Below are 17,906 nucleotides of genomic sequence, written 5' to 3'. Positions count from 1 at the left end.
ACAGGACTGTAGTGAAAACCTACAGGACAGTATCTCTCCAGGAACAGGACTGTAGTGAAAACCTACAGGACAGTAGCTCTCCAGGAACAGGACTGTAGTGAAAACCTACAGGACAGTATCTCTCCAGGAACAGGACTGTAGTGAAAACCTACAGGACAGTAGCTCTCCAGGAACAGGGTTGGAGAGCCCTGGTCTATGTGTATACTCACTTTTAAAAAGGACTCTTACACATCGGTTGGCTCCTGTCAAAATGTATGTATTTCATCTCAATAAAACAATGTAATATAGCTCAAAAACACAACTTCAGAAAAAGTTAAATCTCAATAAAAAAGACATTTCATATAAACAATTAAATTAATGCAAAACAGTTTTCCATACAAGCACACAACAGTGTAATGAACACTGTCCTCCCATTGCGTTGGCTTCATTAGGTGTGTGATAGGGTGTGAGTTTGTGTGTGTGTGCATATGCATGAGAGTGGGTGCTTGCATGTCCTCCCCTCATCACCTCCAATAACTCTACAGTACAAACTTTTGATATAAAAAATAATAAAAAAAAGCCAGAGTAGAAACTAGGAAAACTACATCTCCCAGTCTGCCCCCATGATGAAACTGAAAATGCTAGTTGCTGGGGATGTAGTCTTTTTGGGTCCAAACTCAAATAAGGTCCATGAGAATCTCGTCCTCCATGACGGAAGACACCTGGGGCATCCCGGGGGGCTGGGCTCCAGGGCCCCTCTGACCAGCAGCCATCATCATCTGACCTGAGAGAGAGAGAGAAGAGAGTTAACCTGGGACAGCAACATATGCATTGATTACATCATCATAAACACAGTGGTAATAAACTACAGACTAACTACTGTTGAGTTACAGATAGAGTCAGTGACGCACGAAGTAAACAGCATTATCGAGCAGACTTGAGCAAAAACCAAGAATGTGAAGTGCGAGTCTAAACTGTTCAGCTATCAGGTTGCAGCAAAGTGAAAGGCACCCTGCACATACTCTATGAGAAGGCATCACTCTAATCTGTGACATCCTCAATTCATCCTGCTGCTGGTGTCAACGCCATATAGCCCAGTCTCAGTCTGATAACCATAGGCACGGATGGGAGAGATATGTTCAATCACCCTCCCTTTTGAATTTAGCAGTTTACACACAAAAGCTCAATCATTAGGAAACAATTGCTTCCTAATGACAGATTGCATTCTAAAGCCAATCCTTGCACTGATGTCTAGCTCCAAACTGTCTTTACAGTGTGTGATGTGAGTGAAAGGGTCCACGGCTGTAGCTAACCTGCCAGGGGCTGTCTCCACTGGGCCTGCATTTGGGGGCCCGCTCCTGGAGTAGGGTGGACCAGCTGCCCTCCCAGCCCCTGGTGAGGCATCATGCCCTGCATGTGACCAACACCCCCCTGCTGAGAGACAGGAACACAACACCTAGGTTACCATCAATCATACAGTAGGTAGGACCTTCATTCTTATATCCTTTATCATTAACTAATAGAGACAAGTATTACATATTTAGAAGCCTTTCTAGAGTATGCAGTGGTGATCTAGCCCTGGCTACAAGACAATGCACTATAACAACAAATTTATTTCATGAATGACGGTCAAGGCTGGTAGAGTTAACTGTTGTGTTCTTACTGGCTGCTGTTGGCTGAGGAGGAGACTGCGCAGCTGCGGATTGGCTCCTGGGTTTGGAAGGCGGAGCATGGCACCCTGGGGCGGGGCCTGTCCACCCTGAGCGACCTGGTTGGGCGGAGCACCTGTGACAGGCGGCTGCTGATTAGGTGCGCCTGATGCTCTCATCGTCATCTGGATGAGAAGCAGAGAGTCAAAGAGGTTTAGAAGGTTGGAGAGATAATAGGACTAAGTAGAGTGAGACTTTAAATACAGTGCCTTCAAAAAGTATTCACACCCCTTCCCCTTTTCCATATTTTGTTGTGTTACAGCCTGAATTTAGATTTTGTGTCACTGGTCTACACACACAATTAAATTTTGTTTCTATACATTTTTTAGAAAATAAATAAAGTCTTGAATCAATAAGTATTCAACCCCTTTTTTATGGCAAGCCTAAAAACGTTCAGGAGTAAACATGTGCTTAACAAGTCACATAATAAGTTGCATGGACTCACTGTGTGCAATAATAGTGTTTAACATGATTTATGAATTACTAGACCATCTCTGTACCCCACACATACAGAACAACCATCTGTAAGGTCCCTCAATCGAGGAGTGAATTTCAAGCACAGATTCAACCACAAAGACCAAGGAGGTTGTTCAATGCCTCACAAAGAAGGGCACCGATTAGTAGATGTGTAAAAAAATAAAATAATAATAAAATAAATATTAAAAAGCAGACGCTGAATATCCATGGTGAAGTTATTTTTTACATTTTATTTTACCTTTATTTATCTAGGCAAGAATGTAACAAATTCAATGACTGCCTAGGAACAGTGGGTTAACTGCCTGTTCAGGGGCAGAACGACAGATTTGTACCTTGTCAGCTTGGGGATTGAACTTGCAACCTTTCGGTTACTAGACCAACGCTCTAACCACTAGGCTACCCTGCCGCCCCAATTAAATAGGCTTTGGAAGGTGTATCAACACACCCCGTCACTATGAAGATACAGGCGTCCTTCCTAACTCGGTTGCCGGAGAGGAAGGAAACTGCTCAGGGATTTCACCATGAGGCCAACGGTGACTTTAAAACAGTTAAAAAGTTGAATGGTTGTGATAGGAGAAGGGAAACCTGTACAGCAGGGATCATAAACTACATTCAGCCGCAGAACAATCTTTTCTTCAGTGGCCAGAACATAATAACAAATCATTTGTAGACTTAAAATTGACCGCAAGAAGCACAAACAGATATAATATTTGACTAAAATATTATCATTTCAAACCTTGCTTACATTTATACACAATCACATATATCCCTCTATTATACATTGGGGAATACTTTGGAGATTTCAAAAATTAAAAACACTTGATTTGCTGGTGTTTTTTCAGTCTTATGTCCAACAGAATATATTCCAAAACATGTTTGCAACAAGGCACTTAAAATGTGACAAAGAAAATGAACATTTTGTCCTGAAAACAAAGTGTTATGTTTGGGGAAAATACAACACAACTGAGTACCATTCTTCATATTCTACAGCATGGTGGTGGCTGCATCATGTTATGTGTATGCCTGTCATCGGTAAGGACTACGGAGTTTTTTGGGATAAAAATACATTGAATACAGCTTTAAGCAGTCAAAATCATAAAGGAAAATCTGGTTGTCTTCTTTCCAACAGATACTGGGCGAGGAATTCATCTTTCAGCAAGACAATAACCTAAAACACAATGCCAAATCTACACTGGAGTTGCTCACCAAGACGACAATGAATGTTCCTGAGTGGCCTAGATACAGTTTTGACTTAAATTGGCTTGAAAATCTATGGCAAGACTTGAAAATGGCCGTCTAGCAATGATCAACAATCAACTTGACAGAGTTTGAAGAATTTTAAGAAGAATAATGGGCAAATATAGTACAGTCCAGAAACTTACCCAGAAAGACTCACAGCTGTAATCATTGCCAAAGGTGCTTCTACAAAGTATTAATCAGGGGTGTGAATACTTAGGTTAGAGATATTTCTGTAGTTCATTTTAAATAAATTTGCTAACATTTTTAAACACATTTTCACATTGTCATTATGGGGTATTTGTGTGTAGATGGGTGAGAAAAAAACCATTTCATCCATTTTGAATTCAGGCTCAAAGGCTATGAATACTTTCTGAAGGCACTGTACATATGATTCATTGGAACGGTGTACCGGGTTCACTTTAAAAAGAGACAGGCCAAATGTAACTCGCTGAACCCAGAACATGCTGGGCTGGCTATATTGGTAGCAGTGAGCACCCATTGAGACAGTGTGAGAGAGTAGCCAACACATGCAGAGTGGAGAGGAGCTGCTGACCAACCAGACAGGTGCCAAAACGAGCACAAGGAGAGTTTGTGCCTGGTAAAGTTCAGTGCATTTTTTAAAATGTATTTTGGGTGAGAGTTTTTGTGTATATGTGTGTGAGTCTCACCAGGTTGGCCTGTCTCTGCTGTTCCTCCATCAGAGTGACCTGACTAACAGAGGGCATGCCCACCACCACAGACTGAACAGAGGAGATAGAGAAGAGGAGGAAGAGAAGGTGCAGAAGGGGAGGAGATGAAAGTCATTGCGGGACATGCAGTCATTGCGGGACAATAGAAACAGGAGATGCAGACAGGAGGAGTGTGTGAGGGGAGAGGGAGGAAATGAGGAGTGCACAAGCTGAGAAACCACAGGATTAATCACAGTACCTGCTGCTGCACGTTGCCATGGGAGACAGGGATGGGCCCCTGCGGCCGGTTGAGGAAGTTCTGATTGGGTTGAACCTGGCCAGGTGGCCCTGGCATCGGCCCTCCTGAACCTAACTGGAGAAGAGAACCAATAAGGTTACTTTTCTAATGTAAGGTTTACATGTGTAACCAACATCCCTATAACTGTGACACATACTTATAATGGTATTCCTGCCTATCCTAACCTGTCTAATCCTGGCACTGAATGAGACAACACCACCATCTACGACATGTGTCAAAATCAAGGCCACAAGATGATTCAATCCTGCCTGCAGTTTTTTTAATCTATATTTTTTCGGGGGAAAACCAATCTCAATTGACATTGCAATGACTAAAACCAAATCGAAACTGCGCAGAAATGATAATTGACCTACATTTAGTCTCTTCACTCTGTCCAGTTTGCTAACAGTCAACGAAAGCTAGACAGTCAGAGAGCATCGAAAATTCCAAAAGTGATGGAGGAATATTTTTGCACATTTTGACGGCGAGGAAATATTACCCATTTGAAGTGCGGCCCTCCAGACCTCAGTGAAGACAGAATGTGGCCCGCGGGGTAAATTAGTTTGACACCCCTGATCTAGGATCTGCAGTCTCTCAGGATAAAAGCTGTCCGTCTCCTCTCCTCTATTTTCTCCTCTCTCTTCCCTGTGGACTTCCTATTTAACTCAGCAGCCTGCCTAAAAACACCCAGAGCACACATTAAAAGGCCCAGTGCAGTCAAAATGTGATTTTACTGTTTTACACACTGAGGTTGGAATAGTACTATGAAAATTATGATAATGCTCTTTTAGTGTCAGAGCTGTTTTAAAAGACCATCTGAAATATTGTTTTGGTGGGTTGGCGTTTTGGCCTACCTGGTGACATCACCAGGCGGTAAATTAGATAATAGACCAATAAGAGAGTTTCAAACCTCTCTGCCAATAACAGCTTGTTAAGTTTTCCCCTCTCCACTCAGACAGCTTAAGAAAATGCTCTTTGCTAAGAAGCTATTTTTTGACCATTTTAACTAGGGATGTGCATGTATTCAAATACTTGTGAGTATTAATTTTATCAACAAAAAAAACAATGTAGGCCTATTTTAACACTGAAAAAGCCTTTTACAAATTTCAAATAATTAATCAAAAATATTCTGTATAGTTTTTAATAAAACAAACTTTATAATGTAGTTATGACGTGCTCCCCAGAAAAAAAAGAGGTATCCTTCTTGTGTAGCTTGTTATTTATGTTGGCCAATCAAAGCTGGGAAGAGTCTCAATGTGTAGAAAGTAGAGTGAGTTTACTAATACATGTGAGATGGAATAAAATTATGTAATTAAAAGTTAGTGAAATGAGAAGAGGTAGGCTACAACGAGCAACCAACAAGTAGGTTGTTGTTAGCCTAGCTAACTATAACCGTCTCTCTCGCCCTCCCTCCGGTCCTATCTCACATACACCGCCCCCTCTGCAGCATAGTGCACCAGCCTCTCTCCTTCAGGCAGCAGTGCTCAGGTTAAAGTTTAAAAACCACATGTATTTAGAATATCCAGATATCTGACAAATATTCATGATACTATTCGAATAGTGAAATTATTTCTAACCCCATCCATAATTATAATTGAATACAATCAAGTCATCTATATGGTTCAGGGAAAATATTCAATTTAGGTCTTTCACGGTTATAAAATCATATCTAAATCACCAGTAACACAATTCCAGAGTCACGTCTAGAAAAAAATACCCCAAACAATGATCAAATAATTGAAATTTTAATTGTGTTGAGATTTCCATAGCAATTCTCCATTAGCAATGCAGCTTTGAATATGTAATGGGACACAAGGTCTCAGTCTTCTCTAAATACACACGGTCTAACATGTTTTTTCACTTAAATTTGCAGCATGAGTAGACAGGCGGCATCAACTATAATGGGAGCAGAAAGGCTGTGAGGATATAAAGTCATGTAGACCACAGGCAGGTTGGATTTGTAACTGAAGCATTCCGTTTCTGTCACAAAATCTGCACGCTAAATGTTAACCTGAAGGAAAACACGGTATCCTAACGGTTGTTAGAATTGTGTGGACTGTAAACGAGATCAAACCAGAAATGACAAGGGGCGGTGCTCTCAAACAGGAAAACATTTTCCTCTGGTAGACTAGTGGTTAGAGCGTTGGACTAGTAACCAAAAGGTTGCAAGATCGAATCCCCGAGCTGACAAGGTGAAAATCTGTTGTTCTGCCCATGAACAAGGCAGTTAACCCACTGTTCCTAGGCCATCAGTGAAAATAAGAATTTGTTCTTAACTGACTTGCCTAGTAAAAAAAAGGTACAAAAATAAATTGACCACCTCATTGGCCCAAGACTGCTCTTGGGAAGCCCTTCCACTGTGCTGGCTAGTATAGCTCCAGTCACTAGCGTGTATACTACCCCCTTTCCTCATGTTGAATCCCTTCATTCCCTCCTAACTCACAGAGCGGTGCTGCTGGACCTGTCTGTCTGACGAACCGAGCAGTGTTTGTAGTTGTTGATGACCCGTGTCTGTATGACTCACCGAGCGGTGCTGCTGGACCTGTCTGTCTGACGAACCGAGCAGTGTTTGTAGTTGTTGATGACCCGTGTCTGTATGACTCACCGAGCGGTGCTGCTGGACCTGTCTGTCTGACGCACCGAGCGGTGCTGCTGGACCTGTCTGTCTGACGCACCGAGCAGTGTTTGTAGTTGTTGATGACCCGTGTCTGTATGACTCACCGAGCGGTGCTGCTGGACCTGTCTGTCTGACGAACCGAGCAGTGTTTGTAGTTGTTGATGACCCGTGTCTGTATGACTCACCGAGCGGTGCTGCTGGACCTGTCTGTCTGACGAACCGAGCAGTGTTTGTAGTTGTTGATGACCCGTGTCTGTATGACTCACCGAGCGGTGCTGCTGGACCTGTCTGTCTGACGAACCGAGCAGTGTTTGTAGTTGTTGATGACCCGTGTCTGTATGACTCACCGAGCGGTGCTGCTGGACCTGTCTGTCTGACGAACCGAGCAGTGTTTGTAGTTGTTGATGACCCGTGTCTGTATGACTCACCGAGCGGTGCTGCTGGACCTGTCTGTCTGACGAACCGAGCAGTGTTTGTAGTTGTTGATGACCCGTGTCTGTATGACTCACCGAGCGGTGCTGCTGGACCTGTCTGTCTGACGAACCGAGCAGTGTTTGTAGTTGTTGATGACCCGTGTCTGTATGACTCACAGAGCGGTGCTGCTGGACCTGTCTGTCTGACGAACCGAGCAGTGTTTGTAGTTGTTGATGACCCGTGTCTGTATGACTCACCGAGCGGTGCTGCTGGACCTGTCTGTCTGACGAACCGAGCAGTGTTTGTAGTTGTTGATGACCCGTGTCTGTATGACTCACCGAGCGGTGCTGCTGGACCTGTCTGTCTGACGCACCGAGCAGTGTTTGCATTTGTTGATGACCCGTGTCTGTATGACTCACCGAGCGGTGCTGCTGGACCTGTTTGTGGTTGGTGATGACCTGTCGGATGCCGTTGACGAAGCCACTCTGGTCGTTGGGGATGAGGCCCATGAAAATCCTCTTCTTGGAGGAGTAGAGCAGCATGAGCACCCGCACCTCACAGGGGGCGCTGTGGGGGAAGTGGACGCACCCCGCCTGCAGCCAGAGGGCAGAACTGTCAGTCAGTCTGTCACAGACCTCGTCATAGTTCAAGTGACACAAAACCAGTCAACCTGACCTGAATCGGACCTGGGTAAATCTCACAGGCTGCATGCAGTTTTTCTATGACTCCCATAAGCATTGAAAATCTCTGTAGACGTTTACTAAATTATGAACATGGTGCCCCCTCTAGTGTTCTCAGAGTGTTACTGCAGCCTATTTATATCTGCCTAGTCCATCTTGTGCACAATGGAGGGAACTGCTGATGTCTATTGTTGAGACTCCACTGTATTGAATATTGAGACAGAAAAGGATAGGGACAAACGGCAGCAAAAATAGAGCGTGTGAAGCAGAAGAGCTGGACTTACAAATCCAGTGGCCATGATACGATAAAGACCTTTTAGTGACTCCACATCTTTGTTGGTGAAGAGAAACTGAACCATTCTAGAGTTTCTGAAGAGGGGACCGAGTGTTGTCTGAGGAGGGAGAAATACTTTATTTAGATGTCTGTATTCTCAATCTCATCGAGGAATTTCTGAACACACACACACACACACACACACACACACATATACCACACACACATACACACAGAGAGGGTTCTCTCACCAGTAGCTGTTGTGGGATCAATTGCATGATGAGCTTCTGTGGCCACTGGTCGGCATTTCTGTCATGAAGAACAGGGAACAAACCAATTAGACCTCTTCATACATATAGCAATACACACAATGACCAATCAGTGCAGCTGACACTGGCATGATATCAAAGATAGTTTCAGTGAAACACTCACAGGTTCTCTCCTTGGTTGACTTGCACCTGGCAGGGCAGGGAGCGAGTGAGTTTGGTATTGGAATCCATAGACGAGGCTTTGGGCTTCTGAAGTGATGGATGGAGAGAGGGTGGGGGAGGTAGGGAGGGAGGGAGGAGAGGAATGTTTGGAGAAATGGAAGGAGAGGTTTGGAAGTTAGCATACAGTGACCAGGGGGCTTCGGTCCTACACCCAGGGGCACCGTTTGAATAAAAACCTCCATGTTAGAAATGACCCAACATGCAAAACAGTGCTGCCAGTGGAACATTGTGAAGAGGATGGATGGCGCCAATCCTACGGGAAAATAAGCAACGTTCATCTTCAGGGGATCAATAGTGGATCAATCCCAGATTGGTCCGCTCTGCTGCAGTCCCTGTTGACCATTACTACTGCATTGTGTTGGGATTAAAGACCAGATGTATGGGTTCTTTATATGTGTACTGTACAGCATTTGGGAGGACTCTGGTGGATTAGAGGAGACTAAGATATGATCCAGCAATATCCTGACCTGAACAAGGAAGATATACAAATCTAACCGGAATGCTGCATCTATTGATACGTGACTTCAGATGCACTTTAGTGACATGTGGCAATACTATGTCTATTGTCTACGTGTTTGGGGATGTTGTGGTCTAACTGTGTGTTGGTTACAGTGTGTAGGCTTGCTGCACATTGTTGTGTGATAGAGTTTCATGGTCAACAGGTATCACAGAAGAAGTAGTGCAAATCAGTCAATACTTAGTGATTATTGACCAAGTCAGGTTTTCAAATGGCTTGGAAACACAAACATCTCCAGAGTTGATTAGTATTTTAGATCATTAAAATCCATGTTCCCCTACAACAGGTTCAACCATGTCAAGTAACTCCATCACTTTGACCTGAGGTGAAATCCATCAAAGGTATAGTATGATTATTCACATCACAATCAATGACAGTTGATTCAATCAGTTCCAAGCATAGCTTTGTTGCAGACCTTATAACATTTCCTTACAAGGTCAGAGGATGACTTGAACACAAATAGAAGTATAGACCTCTTCAGCAGCATGTTTAAACCAAGTTCTAGTTTCCCTCACCTCTTGCCACTCCAGTACCCCACTCCATGCTACAATCTTATTGGCAACGCCTTGCTGCTGCCCCCCAATCGGATTTGCCTGGGCTGCAGACACACCTGGCTATCAGAAGAAAATGAGAGAAAGACAAAGCGTTAGATGGAGAGAAAGACATCTTGACTGGAGGCAGAGAAGTTGAATATTGATGTGGAGTATTGTGGGAAGATGATGCAACATATGGACAGGACTCACCATGCCAGGCTGTGAGGATGGGGGCGTCTGCTGATTGGCTGTGGGCTGTTGCTGCTGAGGGGGCACCGACTGCTGCTGATTGGGCTGTGGTTGTCCTGGCGGCTGGACTTGTTGCTGCTGTGGGGGAGGGACTTGTTGCTGAGGCAACATGGGTGTGGAAACTATGGTGACTGTGGACAGGCTGGGCTGACTGGAGGGAGCCAACTTCACTCCTGCTACAGATGGGAGAGTTGACTGACCGCTGAATGGGGGACCAGGATTGACCATGCCTGGGACTGGATGGGGGATGCCAAAAAAGAAAAGGTAACAGACATAATAGACCCCTCATATTCAACTCTGAACTTCGAAGCCAGTTCCGTACTGTCCCCCCCCATTCTAACCCTCTAATCAGGGACTGATTTTGACCTGGTGAATTTAATTATCAGGTAGAACAGAAAACCTGCAGGCTCCGGACCTCGTAGGGTAAGAGGTGAACACCCCTGTAATAGACTAGCAATCAATCTGGGCTGATGATCAACCATACCGGTGACAGAGGATAGAAGAATGCAGGCTATTGGTACTCACAGCGACTCTTCTGGTTGTTGGCTGCCTCTACAGCCATCTGTGCAGCTGCCTGGGCCGCGTTAAGGGAAGGTGGGGGCTGACAGGGCAGCAAGAGAGGGAGAGAGAACACTGTGTCAGCTAAGAGCCTGTCAATCCAATGTTGATGGGCTGGTAAAAGCTACCAAGTTAAAACATATCTTCAGTACCTGATATGGATGGGCCGTGCTTATTGGTGGAGGAGCCTGCGAGGTGGGACCAAGAGGAGGCTGACTGACAGGCAGGGGTTGAGGGGGTAGAATAGGTTTGAGAAGGCCCGATCCTCCCCCTGATGACACTTGAGAAAGAAACATTTTAGAATTTGATGGGCCGATACTGACTTCAATCAATCTGTTCTCTGTCAAGTATTTTGAGTGCTGCTCCTCACCAGGAAGTGAGATACCCCTAACCAGGATCATGTGGAAGGGGTCTTGGCTGTAGTCTGGGTGGGGGTCGACCTGTCCCCCGACTGGTGACGCCCTGTCGAACAGTGCCCGTAACGCTGGCAGTTTCCGTGGCGACACCACAGAAAAATGAATCCCTCTCTGAGGAATAGGCACAAGGTTATTATGGGATATCAGCAGCCATTAATAAGTACAGAAGTCACATCATTCCCCAAAATGCCCCAGCGGGTTATCAAAATGCCCCATACAGGCTATCTGATAGAGGTGCTATGTTACTTACATCTCTGATGATCTTGACCAGATTGTCTGCAGTGCAGCCCGTATAGCTGACACTCTCCACGGCAGGGAGCAGGTATGGCGGAGAGTTACACAGCAGCACACATACTTTGTGTGTCTGACCTCTGATTAATAGAGAAAAGAGACATATGCTAGTGTGTGTGTGTGTGTGTGTGTGTATCTACTAAACTCAGCAAAAAAAAGAAATGTCCCTTTTTCAGGACCCTGTCTTTCAAAGATAATTCTTAAAAATTCTTAAAAATCCAAATAACTTCACAGATCTTCATTGTAAAGGGTTTAAACACTGTTTCCCATGCTTGTTCAATGAACCATAAACAATTCATGAACATGCACCTGTGGAACGGTCGTTAAGACACTAACAGCTTACAGAAGGTAGGCAATTAAGGTCACAGTTCTGAAAACTTAGGACACTAAAGAGGCCTTTCTACTGACTCTGAAAAACTCCAAAAGAAAGATGCCCAGAGACTCTGCTCATCTGCGTGAATGTGCCTTAGGCATGCTGCAAGGAGGCATGAGGACTGCAGATGTGGCCAGGGCAATAAATTGCAATGTCCGTACTGTGAGATGCCTAAGACAGCGCTACATGGAGACAGGACGGACAGCTGATCGTCACGGTGGCAGACCGCGTGTAACAACACATGCACAGGATCGGTACATCCGATCACCACTCCTGCGGGACAGATACAGGATGGTAATAACTGCCCGAGTTACACCAGGAACGCACAATCCCTCCATCAGTGCTCAGACTGTCCACAATAGGCAACAACTATGGGCACAAACCCACCATCGCTGGACCAGACAGGACTGGCAAAAAGTGCTCTTCACTGACGAGTCGTGGTTTTGTCTCACCAGGGGTGATGGTCGGATTCGCGCTTGTTGTCGAAGGAATGAGCGTTACACCGAGGCCTGTACTCTGGAGCGGGATCGATTTCGAGGGAGAGGGTCCGTCATGGTCTGGGACAGTGTGTCACAGCATCATCGGACTGAGTTTGTTGTCATTGCAGGCAATCTCAACGCTGTGCGTTACAGGGAAGACATCCTTCTCCGTCATGTGGTACCCTTCCTGCAGGCTCATCCTGACATGACCCTCCAGCATGAAAATGACGCCAGCCACACCTCATTCTGTGCGTGATTTCCTGCAAGACAGGAATGTCAGTGTTCTGCCATGGCCAGCGAAGAGAGGACCTGGGATCAGAGGGTGAGGGCTAGGGTTATTCCCCCCAGAAATGTCAGGGAACCTGCAGGTGCCTTGGTGGAAGAGTGGGGTAACATCTCACAGAAAGAACTAGCAAAGTTGGTGCAGTCCATGAGGTGATGCACTGCAGTACTTAATGCAGCTGGTGGCCACACCAGATACTGACTGTTACTTTTGATTTTGACCCCCCTTTGTTCAGGGACACGTTATTCCATTTTATGTTAGTCACGTCTGTGGAACTTGTTCCGTTTATGTCTCAGTGGTTGAATCTTGTGTAAATATTTGTAACATGTTAAGTTCGCTAAAAATAAACACAGTTGACAGTGAGAGGACGTTTCTTTTTTTGCTGAGTTTAGTAATAAAAAAATAACTCACATTTGCTCTCTCATCTTTTTGAAGTCATCAAAGAGCTGCAAGGCCACAGACAGACCCTCTGCGATGAGACTACAGCTCTCTGCTCCTCCTCCCATGAACCTGACAGAGACAAAGTTACACATTGATCAAGGAAGATTAATACTAACGAATCTTAACATGTCCTTCTAAATGGCTTTACAAAAACAAATCTTACTGGATGCTGTCAATCCACGAGACAAACTCAAAGGCTGAGCTGGTTGGTGCGTGACACTGGACGTAGGATTCAGGAGCACAGTCCACTGTGTTGAACACAACAAGACCATACTGTGTGCCTCCATACTGAGAGAAGAGGAGAGAATTGGCATTGTTGTTCTCATACCTTATTAAATAAAGAGTAAGTAAATAGTAATAACTGTAAGGAGAAAACAAAGTTGAATTAAGACTCACATCTCCTCCAAAGTCTGTCTCTGCTGGAGGGCCTCCATTGAAGTACCTGTGATGATGGGACAGGGACCAAGTCAGGACTCCACAGAGCGATATTGTACACACCCAATGAAGCAAAAAGTACAATTGAAGTCCACTTACTCGATTGCAGGTAGTATGTAATGTTTCCTGAGGGATTCAAAATAGGGGCCGAGGTTTGCAGTTCCTTCGATGACGAACACCACGTCTGCCACTTGATTGGCGCCAGGTTTAATGGGCAGGTCCATGATCTAGATGGAGAAAAAAAGTTGACTAGTTGAATCAGTTACTGGGCCATAATAAAAGTTGCTCTCCCTGTGATTACCGGTTGTGACAGGTATGCATAACATACCTATACATATGATACCTAGGTTTACGTTATGATAGCTAACTATTTAACAATACCTCACATGAACACTCGATCTTGATAAAAACGAAATGCATGGAATAGCAGATGGAAAGTTGTCCATCAGTCCAGAATCAGTTGTCCATATTGAAAAATAACCAAATCCGGTATAGTGCTGTAGGCAGAAGATTAGAACTAGACAGGCGTAAAATGCATAATTAGCTACACTCCTTTTTGTCGTTTTTAGCTGGACAACTATAAATAAACGTATACTGATGGAACACGGCTACTGATTATGCTCAGTCAAAGCATCCTAGTTACGTGTGTGTGTGTGTGTGTGTGTGTGTGTGTGTGTGTGTGTGTGTGTGTGTGTTCAATACGTCTTGAAACGGAAACCGTTTAATAACCAAACGGGAGCAAAAAAAAACAATAACAGTGAGGGTCCTAACTGAATTCGCCTAATATGAACTATTGGTTGTGGAAAAACGTTTTCCGTTTGGAGTAAAAGGTAGAATCGGCGTAATGAACACACACACCCCTAGTCAGCCAACGTTAGCTTAGCTCCCGCTAACTTTTGTACATCAATGACCAGCAACTCTTACATTCACTATAAAGTTATACAGCTAACGGTAACGTGGTTAACATGTCAAACATTTTAATAGACTAATATAAAAGCTTTAGTAAGCGAAGTAGAAATTCCATGAATCGTGGGCATGTATACATTATACCATTGGTGAGGTGGCCACAAGCCAATGCTAGCCAAAGGATTTCCATCAGCAAATCATTAATTGCGTTCAGCTAGCTAGAGGGCTACTCACCTGGCGGTATTTAGCCGTCAGCCAAATAATTGTGTTTTAGACCAGACCAAATACTTAAATTATACAGTTAATAAAACGAAACCATTGTCATTTTGACACACAAAGTAGGCCGTGCCGAAAACAAACCACTAGTCAAACGTTCTGTTATCGACATCTCAGGCCTGGTTGAGCTTGAAAATGGACCATAAGGGATGCTCAATCAACAACCGAGCAACTGATCAAGAACTGATTGACCTCTCTATGGCTGCCATTAGGGACCTAAGTGGTAACTGACAGTGACAGTCCTATCATGTATACTAAATTGATGACATTTACAGTGAAATTATAGAGACATATAATATATATGAGATATTATTTCGTTGCCATATATGCCATACCGCCTTGTTACACCAGAGGTCAGCACAGTCTGCTAGTCTTAGAAAATGACTAGGTCTTGAAGGCAGTGAGCTGCATGATTTGAGAGACAACAGGCAAGGAAGTGATACATCAGTGATTATAGCCCCCCTTGTCCATGTATCCAGTACATCAAGCATAAACCTATACGTCCTGTACGGTTACATAGGTTGTGAAATGGGCCTACAGGTTCTGCCTAACCCCCTTGCCAACGTAACCTTTTTATAACCAAGACATGTCTCGATCACCTCCTATCCTCTGTGCTGAAATAAGCACATAATTACTGGGGCGGCCTTCAGCGAGCTAACCTGTTGTCAAATCAACACAATGCGCCACGAGCGAAACCTGTGAACGGAATGCAACGGGCGCTGTGTTTCTCTCGTCCTTCAATATAATCTATTCCCCTGTGGCACTGTGAGCCAGTCAGCACAGCCCAGCGAACAGCAAACTGCATCAGAGCTCATCAAACTCAATCCCACAGAAACAATGTTCTGAATCCATTTAAGCCAATTTAAAGCAGTGCAAGGCTCTGTAAAGTGGCAGCAGTTCTATTTAGGCCATGGGCAAACAGCAAGTGAGGGCCACATCATGGGCGCTGGCTCCCAGTGACCTTAGCAGGGTTTGTGCGGGGCCAGGAGTGTGCCCAAGGCTATCATTGGGTCCCAAACTCATTAAACCCACACAGCCTTTCATTCTGACTTAAGCACAGTGGCCAAATTAATTCCGGTATTAAGGGACCGTGTGTCCATCCCTTTCTAGGGGACTTTGATGTATTTTGTAGCTCTGAGGGAAGTGCAGCTTGTCACTGCTTTTGAAATTCAATTGGCCGACCTGGCAGTTCTCCTGCAATTAGAAAAGCTTACAACTCCTGATGTGGTTGGAAAACAAATTTAGTCACTGTTGTATTTTGACTTCCTCTTGGTGATGAGAAATGGCATATTGCTTTAGGGGACTGTTCTGTGGGATTTGATCATTTTTCTCTATCAGATGCTTTGATTGTCCTGTCTGGTTGTTCCAGGGGGTGTGTAGTATAGACGATCCCTCTTTTGACGGGCTCCTCCAGCTGGGAGAGAGGGGACCATCTGGTTCTCAACAGGTAATCACCACCAACACACTGATACACCTGACATACAGACAGTACTGGGTTACGACAAATAACTGACACTGATTTTGGAAAACAGTATTAGGTCAAAACACAAATAAACACACACACACACAGAGGTTATTTCTAATTCTGGGGTGACAGTTATGGAGGCATAACATTAAGTTGAAAATTTGAAATTGTATAGGGAGTGGACTGAAAAGTGTAGCCATATTGCATATGATGAGTCTTACACAGTGAATATTTATATTTTTGTCACATAGATATCAGGTTTACATTCCCTTTATCTATATGGTGTCGTTGCTTTCTTTCATTGCTAAATTCAAAAACACCAAAGGCTCACCCACAGCAATGACATATATATTTAATGAGATAACAGAATACATTACCATTATATATAGTAATGTGTCAAATATTAGCAGTAATGCGCAGCTGACAGCTTCCTAATAAATCCCTCCAGTGTGATAGAAACAGTTCTATGTATTGTATTGCACACACCTCCCTCAGTCTCTCTCTCCCCCCTCTCTGCTTCTTTCAGCTCACTGAACTGAGTGAAATGTCTTTCCGACTAAATTATTTTTTTTTGCACGGTGGGAACGTTGCCATGGAGACAGCAGTTCCCCCGGCCCCTTCACCCACCTCCAGCCCCACCCACCTCAGCAGTTCATGGTGTTGTAGCAGTGCTAACTGGTGCTTCTGCACTTCTGTGTGTATGTGTGTGTGTTGTTCTGAACTGTTCTCATACTGCTCACACTGTCAAAGTGCTGCAGGTGCCCCGTTCGCACCTAGTCAAGTGTGTCTATATACAGACCTGTTCTCCTCCGCCTCTCCCTCACACACAAACACACTCACTCTCACACACACACTCTTTCGATTCCATTCCTTGTCTTTTTAATTAATCTCCTCATCCAATCCTGCCTTCCCCTTTCTCTGTGTCATTTCCCCTCACTCTCTTAATCCTTCCTTACTATTCTCTCTTTGTCTCACACACACATATATATATATAATATATAAAATACACATGTGCATGCAAGCGCGCACACACACTTCCCCCTCGGTTGGTGTAGCAGAGTTTCAGTGTGCTGATAGTGGGCATGACTATAATGCTCAGTTCATAAGGGTATAATCACTGCATGACTTCCCTGGCATTTAGATGACTACTAGAAAAGACTCACAAAGCAACAGTAGGTGGCAGACCAGAGAAAGACACACTCAAGGCAGGCAGCAGCACTCCACTTTGCATTTAGATAAAGTGAGGACACAATAAAGAATTCATGACAAAGTGACTAAATAATTACACACGACGATAATGCATGGTAGGAAAGAGAGAGAGGAAGGTCTTATAGGTTCAAAGAAGATTCAATACAGTCTGGATACAGATATATACAGTGGGGCAAAAAAGTATTTATTCAGCCACCAATTGTGCAAGTTCTCCCACTTAAAAAGATGAGAGAGGCCTGTAATTTTCATCATAGGTACACTTCAACTATGACAGACAAAATGAGGGGGGAAAATCCAGAAAATCACATTGTAGGATTTTTAATGAATTTATTTGCAAATTATGGTGGAAAATAAGTATTTGGTCACCTACAAACAAGAAAGATTTCTGGCTCTCACAGACCTGTAACTTCTTCTTTAAGAGGCTCCTCTGTCCTCCACTCATTACCTGTATTAATAGCACCTGTTTGAACTCATTATCAGTATAAAAGACACCTGTCCACAACCTCAAACAGTCACACTCCAAACTCCACTATGGCCAAGACCAAAGAGCTGTCAAAGGACACCAGAAACAAAATTGTAGACCTGCACCAGGCTGGGAAGACTGAATTTGCAATAGGTAAGCAGCTTGG

General features: G+C 44.2%; 2 protein-coding genes across 6 annotated transcripts; both read right to left on the bottom strand.

Annotated features, from left to right (window-relative positions):
- Positions 1 to 240: 240 nt before the first annotated feature.
- Positions 241 to 14,730, bottom strand: LOC124000390 (mediator of RNA polymerase II transcription subunit 25-like). Of its 5 annotated transcripts, none has more exons than XM_046306714.1 (20): positions 14,562 to 14,730; positions 13,521 to 13,648; positions 13,383 to 13,428; positions 13,150 to 13,274; positions 12,957 to 13,055; positions 11,370 to 11,490; positions 11,074 to 11,230; positions 10,856 to 10,983; positions 10,671 to 10,719; positions 10,107 to 10,381; positions 9,879 to 9,977; positions 8,788 to 8,873; positions 8,607 to 8,664; positions 8,366 to 8,473; positions 7,821 to 7,994; positions 4,332 to 4,445; positions 4,073 to 4,144; positions 1,643 to 1,813; positions 1,293 to 1,413; positions 241 to 763 (listed from the first exon to the last, which is right to left on the bottom strand). In XM_046306714.1, exons 2-20 carry the CDS (start codon positions 13,643 to 13,645, stop codon positions 657 to 659), a joined length of 2,235 nt encoding a protein of 744 aa, XP_046162670.1. In that variant the 5' UTR covers positions 13,646 to 13,648; positions 14,562 to 14,730; the 3' UTR covers positions 241 to 656. The 5 variants fall into 5 exon arrangements, with proteins under 5 accessions (XP_046162670.1, XP_046162669.1, XP_046162667.1 ...); XM_046306713.1 differs by having other exon boundaries at positions 10,671 to 10,746; positions 10,856 to 10,974; XM_046306711.1 differs by having other exon boundaries at positions 10,671 to 10,746; positions 14,562 to 14,729.
- On the bottom strand, positions 4,452 to 7,808 carry LOC124000392 (transcription initiation factor TFIID subunit 1-like). Its single transcript, XM_046306716.1, has 2 exons — positions 7,029 to 7,808; positions 4,452 to 6,993 (listed from the first exon to the last, which is right to left on the bottom strand). Exons 1-2 carry the CDS (start codon positions 7,788 to 7,790, stop codon positions 6,805 to 6,807), a joined length of 951 nt encoding a protein of 316 aa, XP_046162672.1. The 5' UTR covers positions 7,791 to 7,808; the 3' UTR covers positions 4,452 to 6,804.
- Positions 14,731 to 17,906: the final 3,176 nt, after the last annotated feature.

The sequence above is a fragment of the Oncorhynchus gorbuscha genome, linkage group LG16 (assembly GCF_021184085.1).
Source record: "Oncorhynchus gorbuscha isolate QuinsamMale2020 ecotype Even-year linkage group LG16, OgorEven_v1.0, whole genome shotgun sequence".
Lineage (NCBI taxonomy): Eukaryota > Metazoa > Chordata > Actinopteri > Salmoniformes > Salmonidae > Oncorhynchus > Oncorhynchus gorbuscha.
Note: the sequence above shows the minus strand (reverse complement) of the source record. Positions and strands in the feature narration are given on the sequence as shown.

Coding starts and splice junctions, on each gene's coding strand:
- LOC124000392 (XM_046306716.1), bottom strand. CDS start 7,790: ATGCAAACACTGCTCGGTGCGTCAGACAGACAGGTCCAGCAGCACCGC. Junction 6,994..7,028: donor TCGGTGCGTCAGACAGACAG/GTCCAGCAGCAC, acceptor TCAGACAGACAG/GTCCAGCAGCACCGCTCGGT.
- LOC124000390 (XM_046306711.1), bottom strand. CDS start 13,645: ATGGACCTGCCCATTAAACCTGGCGCCAATCAAGTGGCAGACGTGGTG. Junction 11,491..12,956: donor AAAAAGATGAGAGAGCAAAT/GTGAGTTATTTT, acceptor TCTATTAATCAG/AGGTCAGACACACAAAGTAT. Junction 10,747..10,855: donor GCACGGCCCATCCATATCAG/GTACTGAAGATA, acceptor CTGCCCTGTCAG/CCCCCACCTTCCCTTAACGC.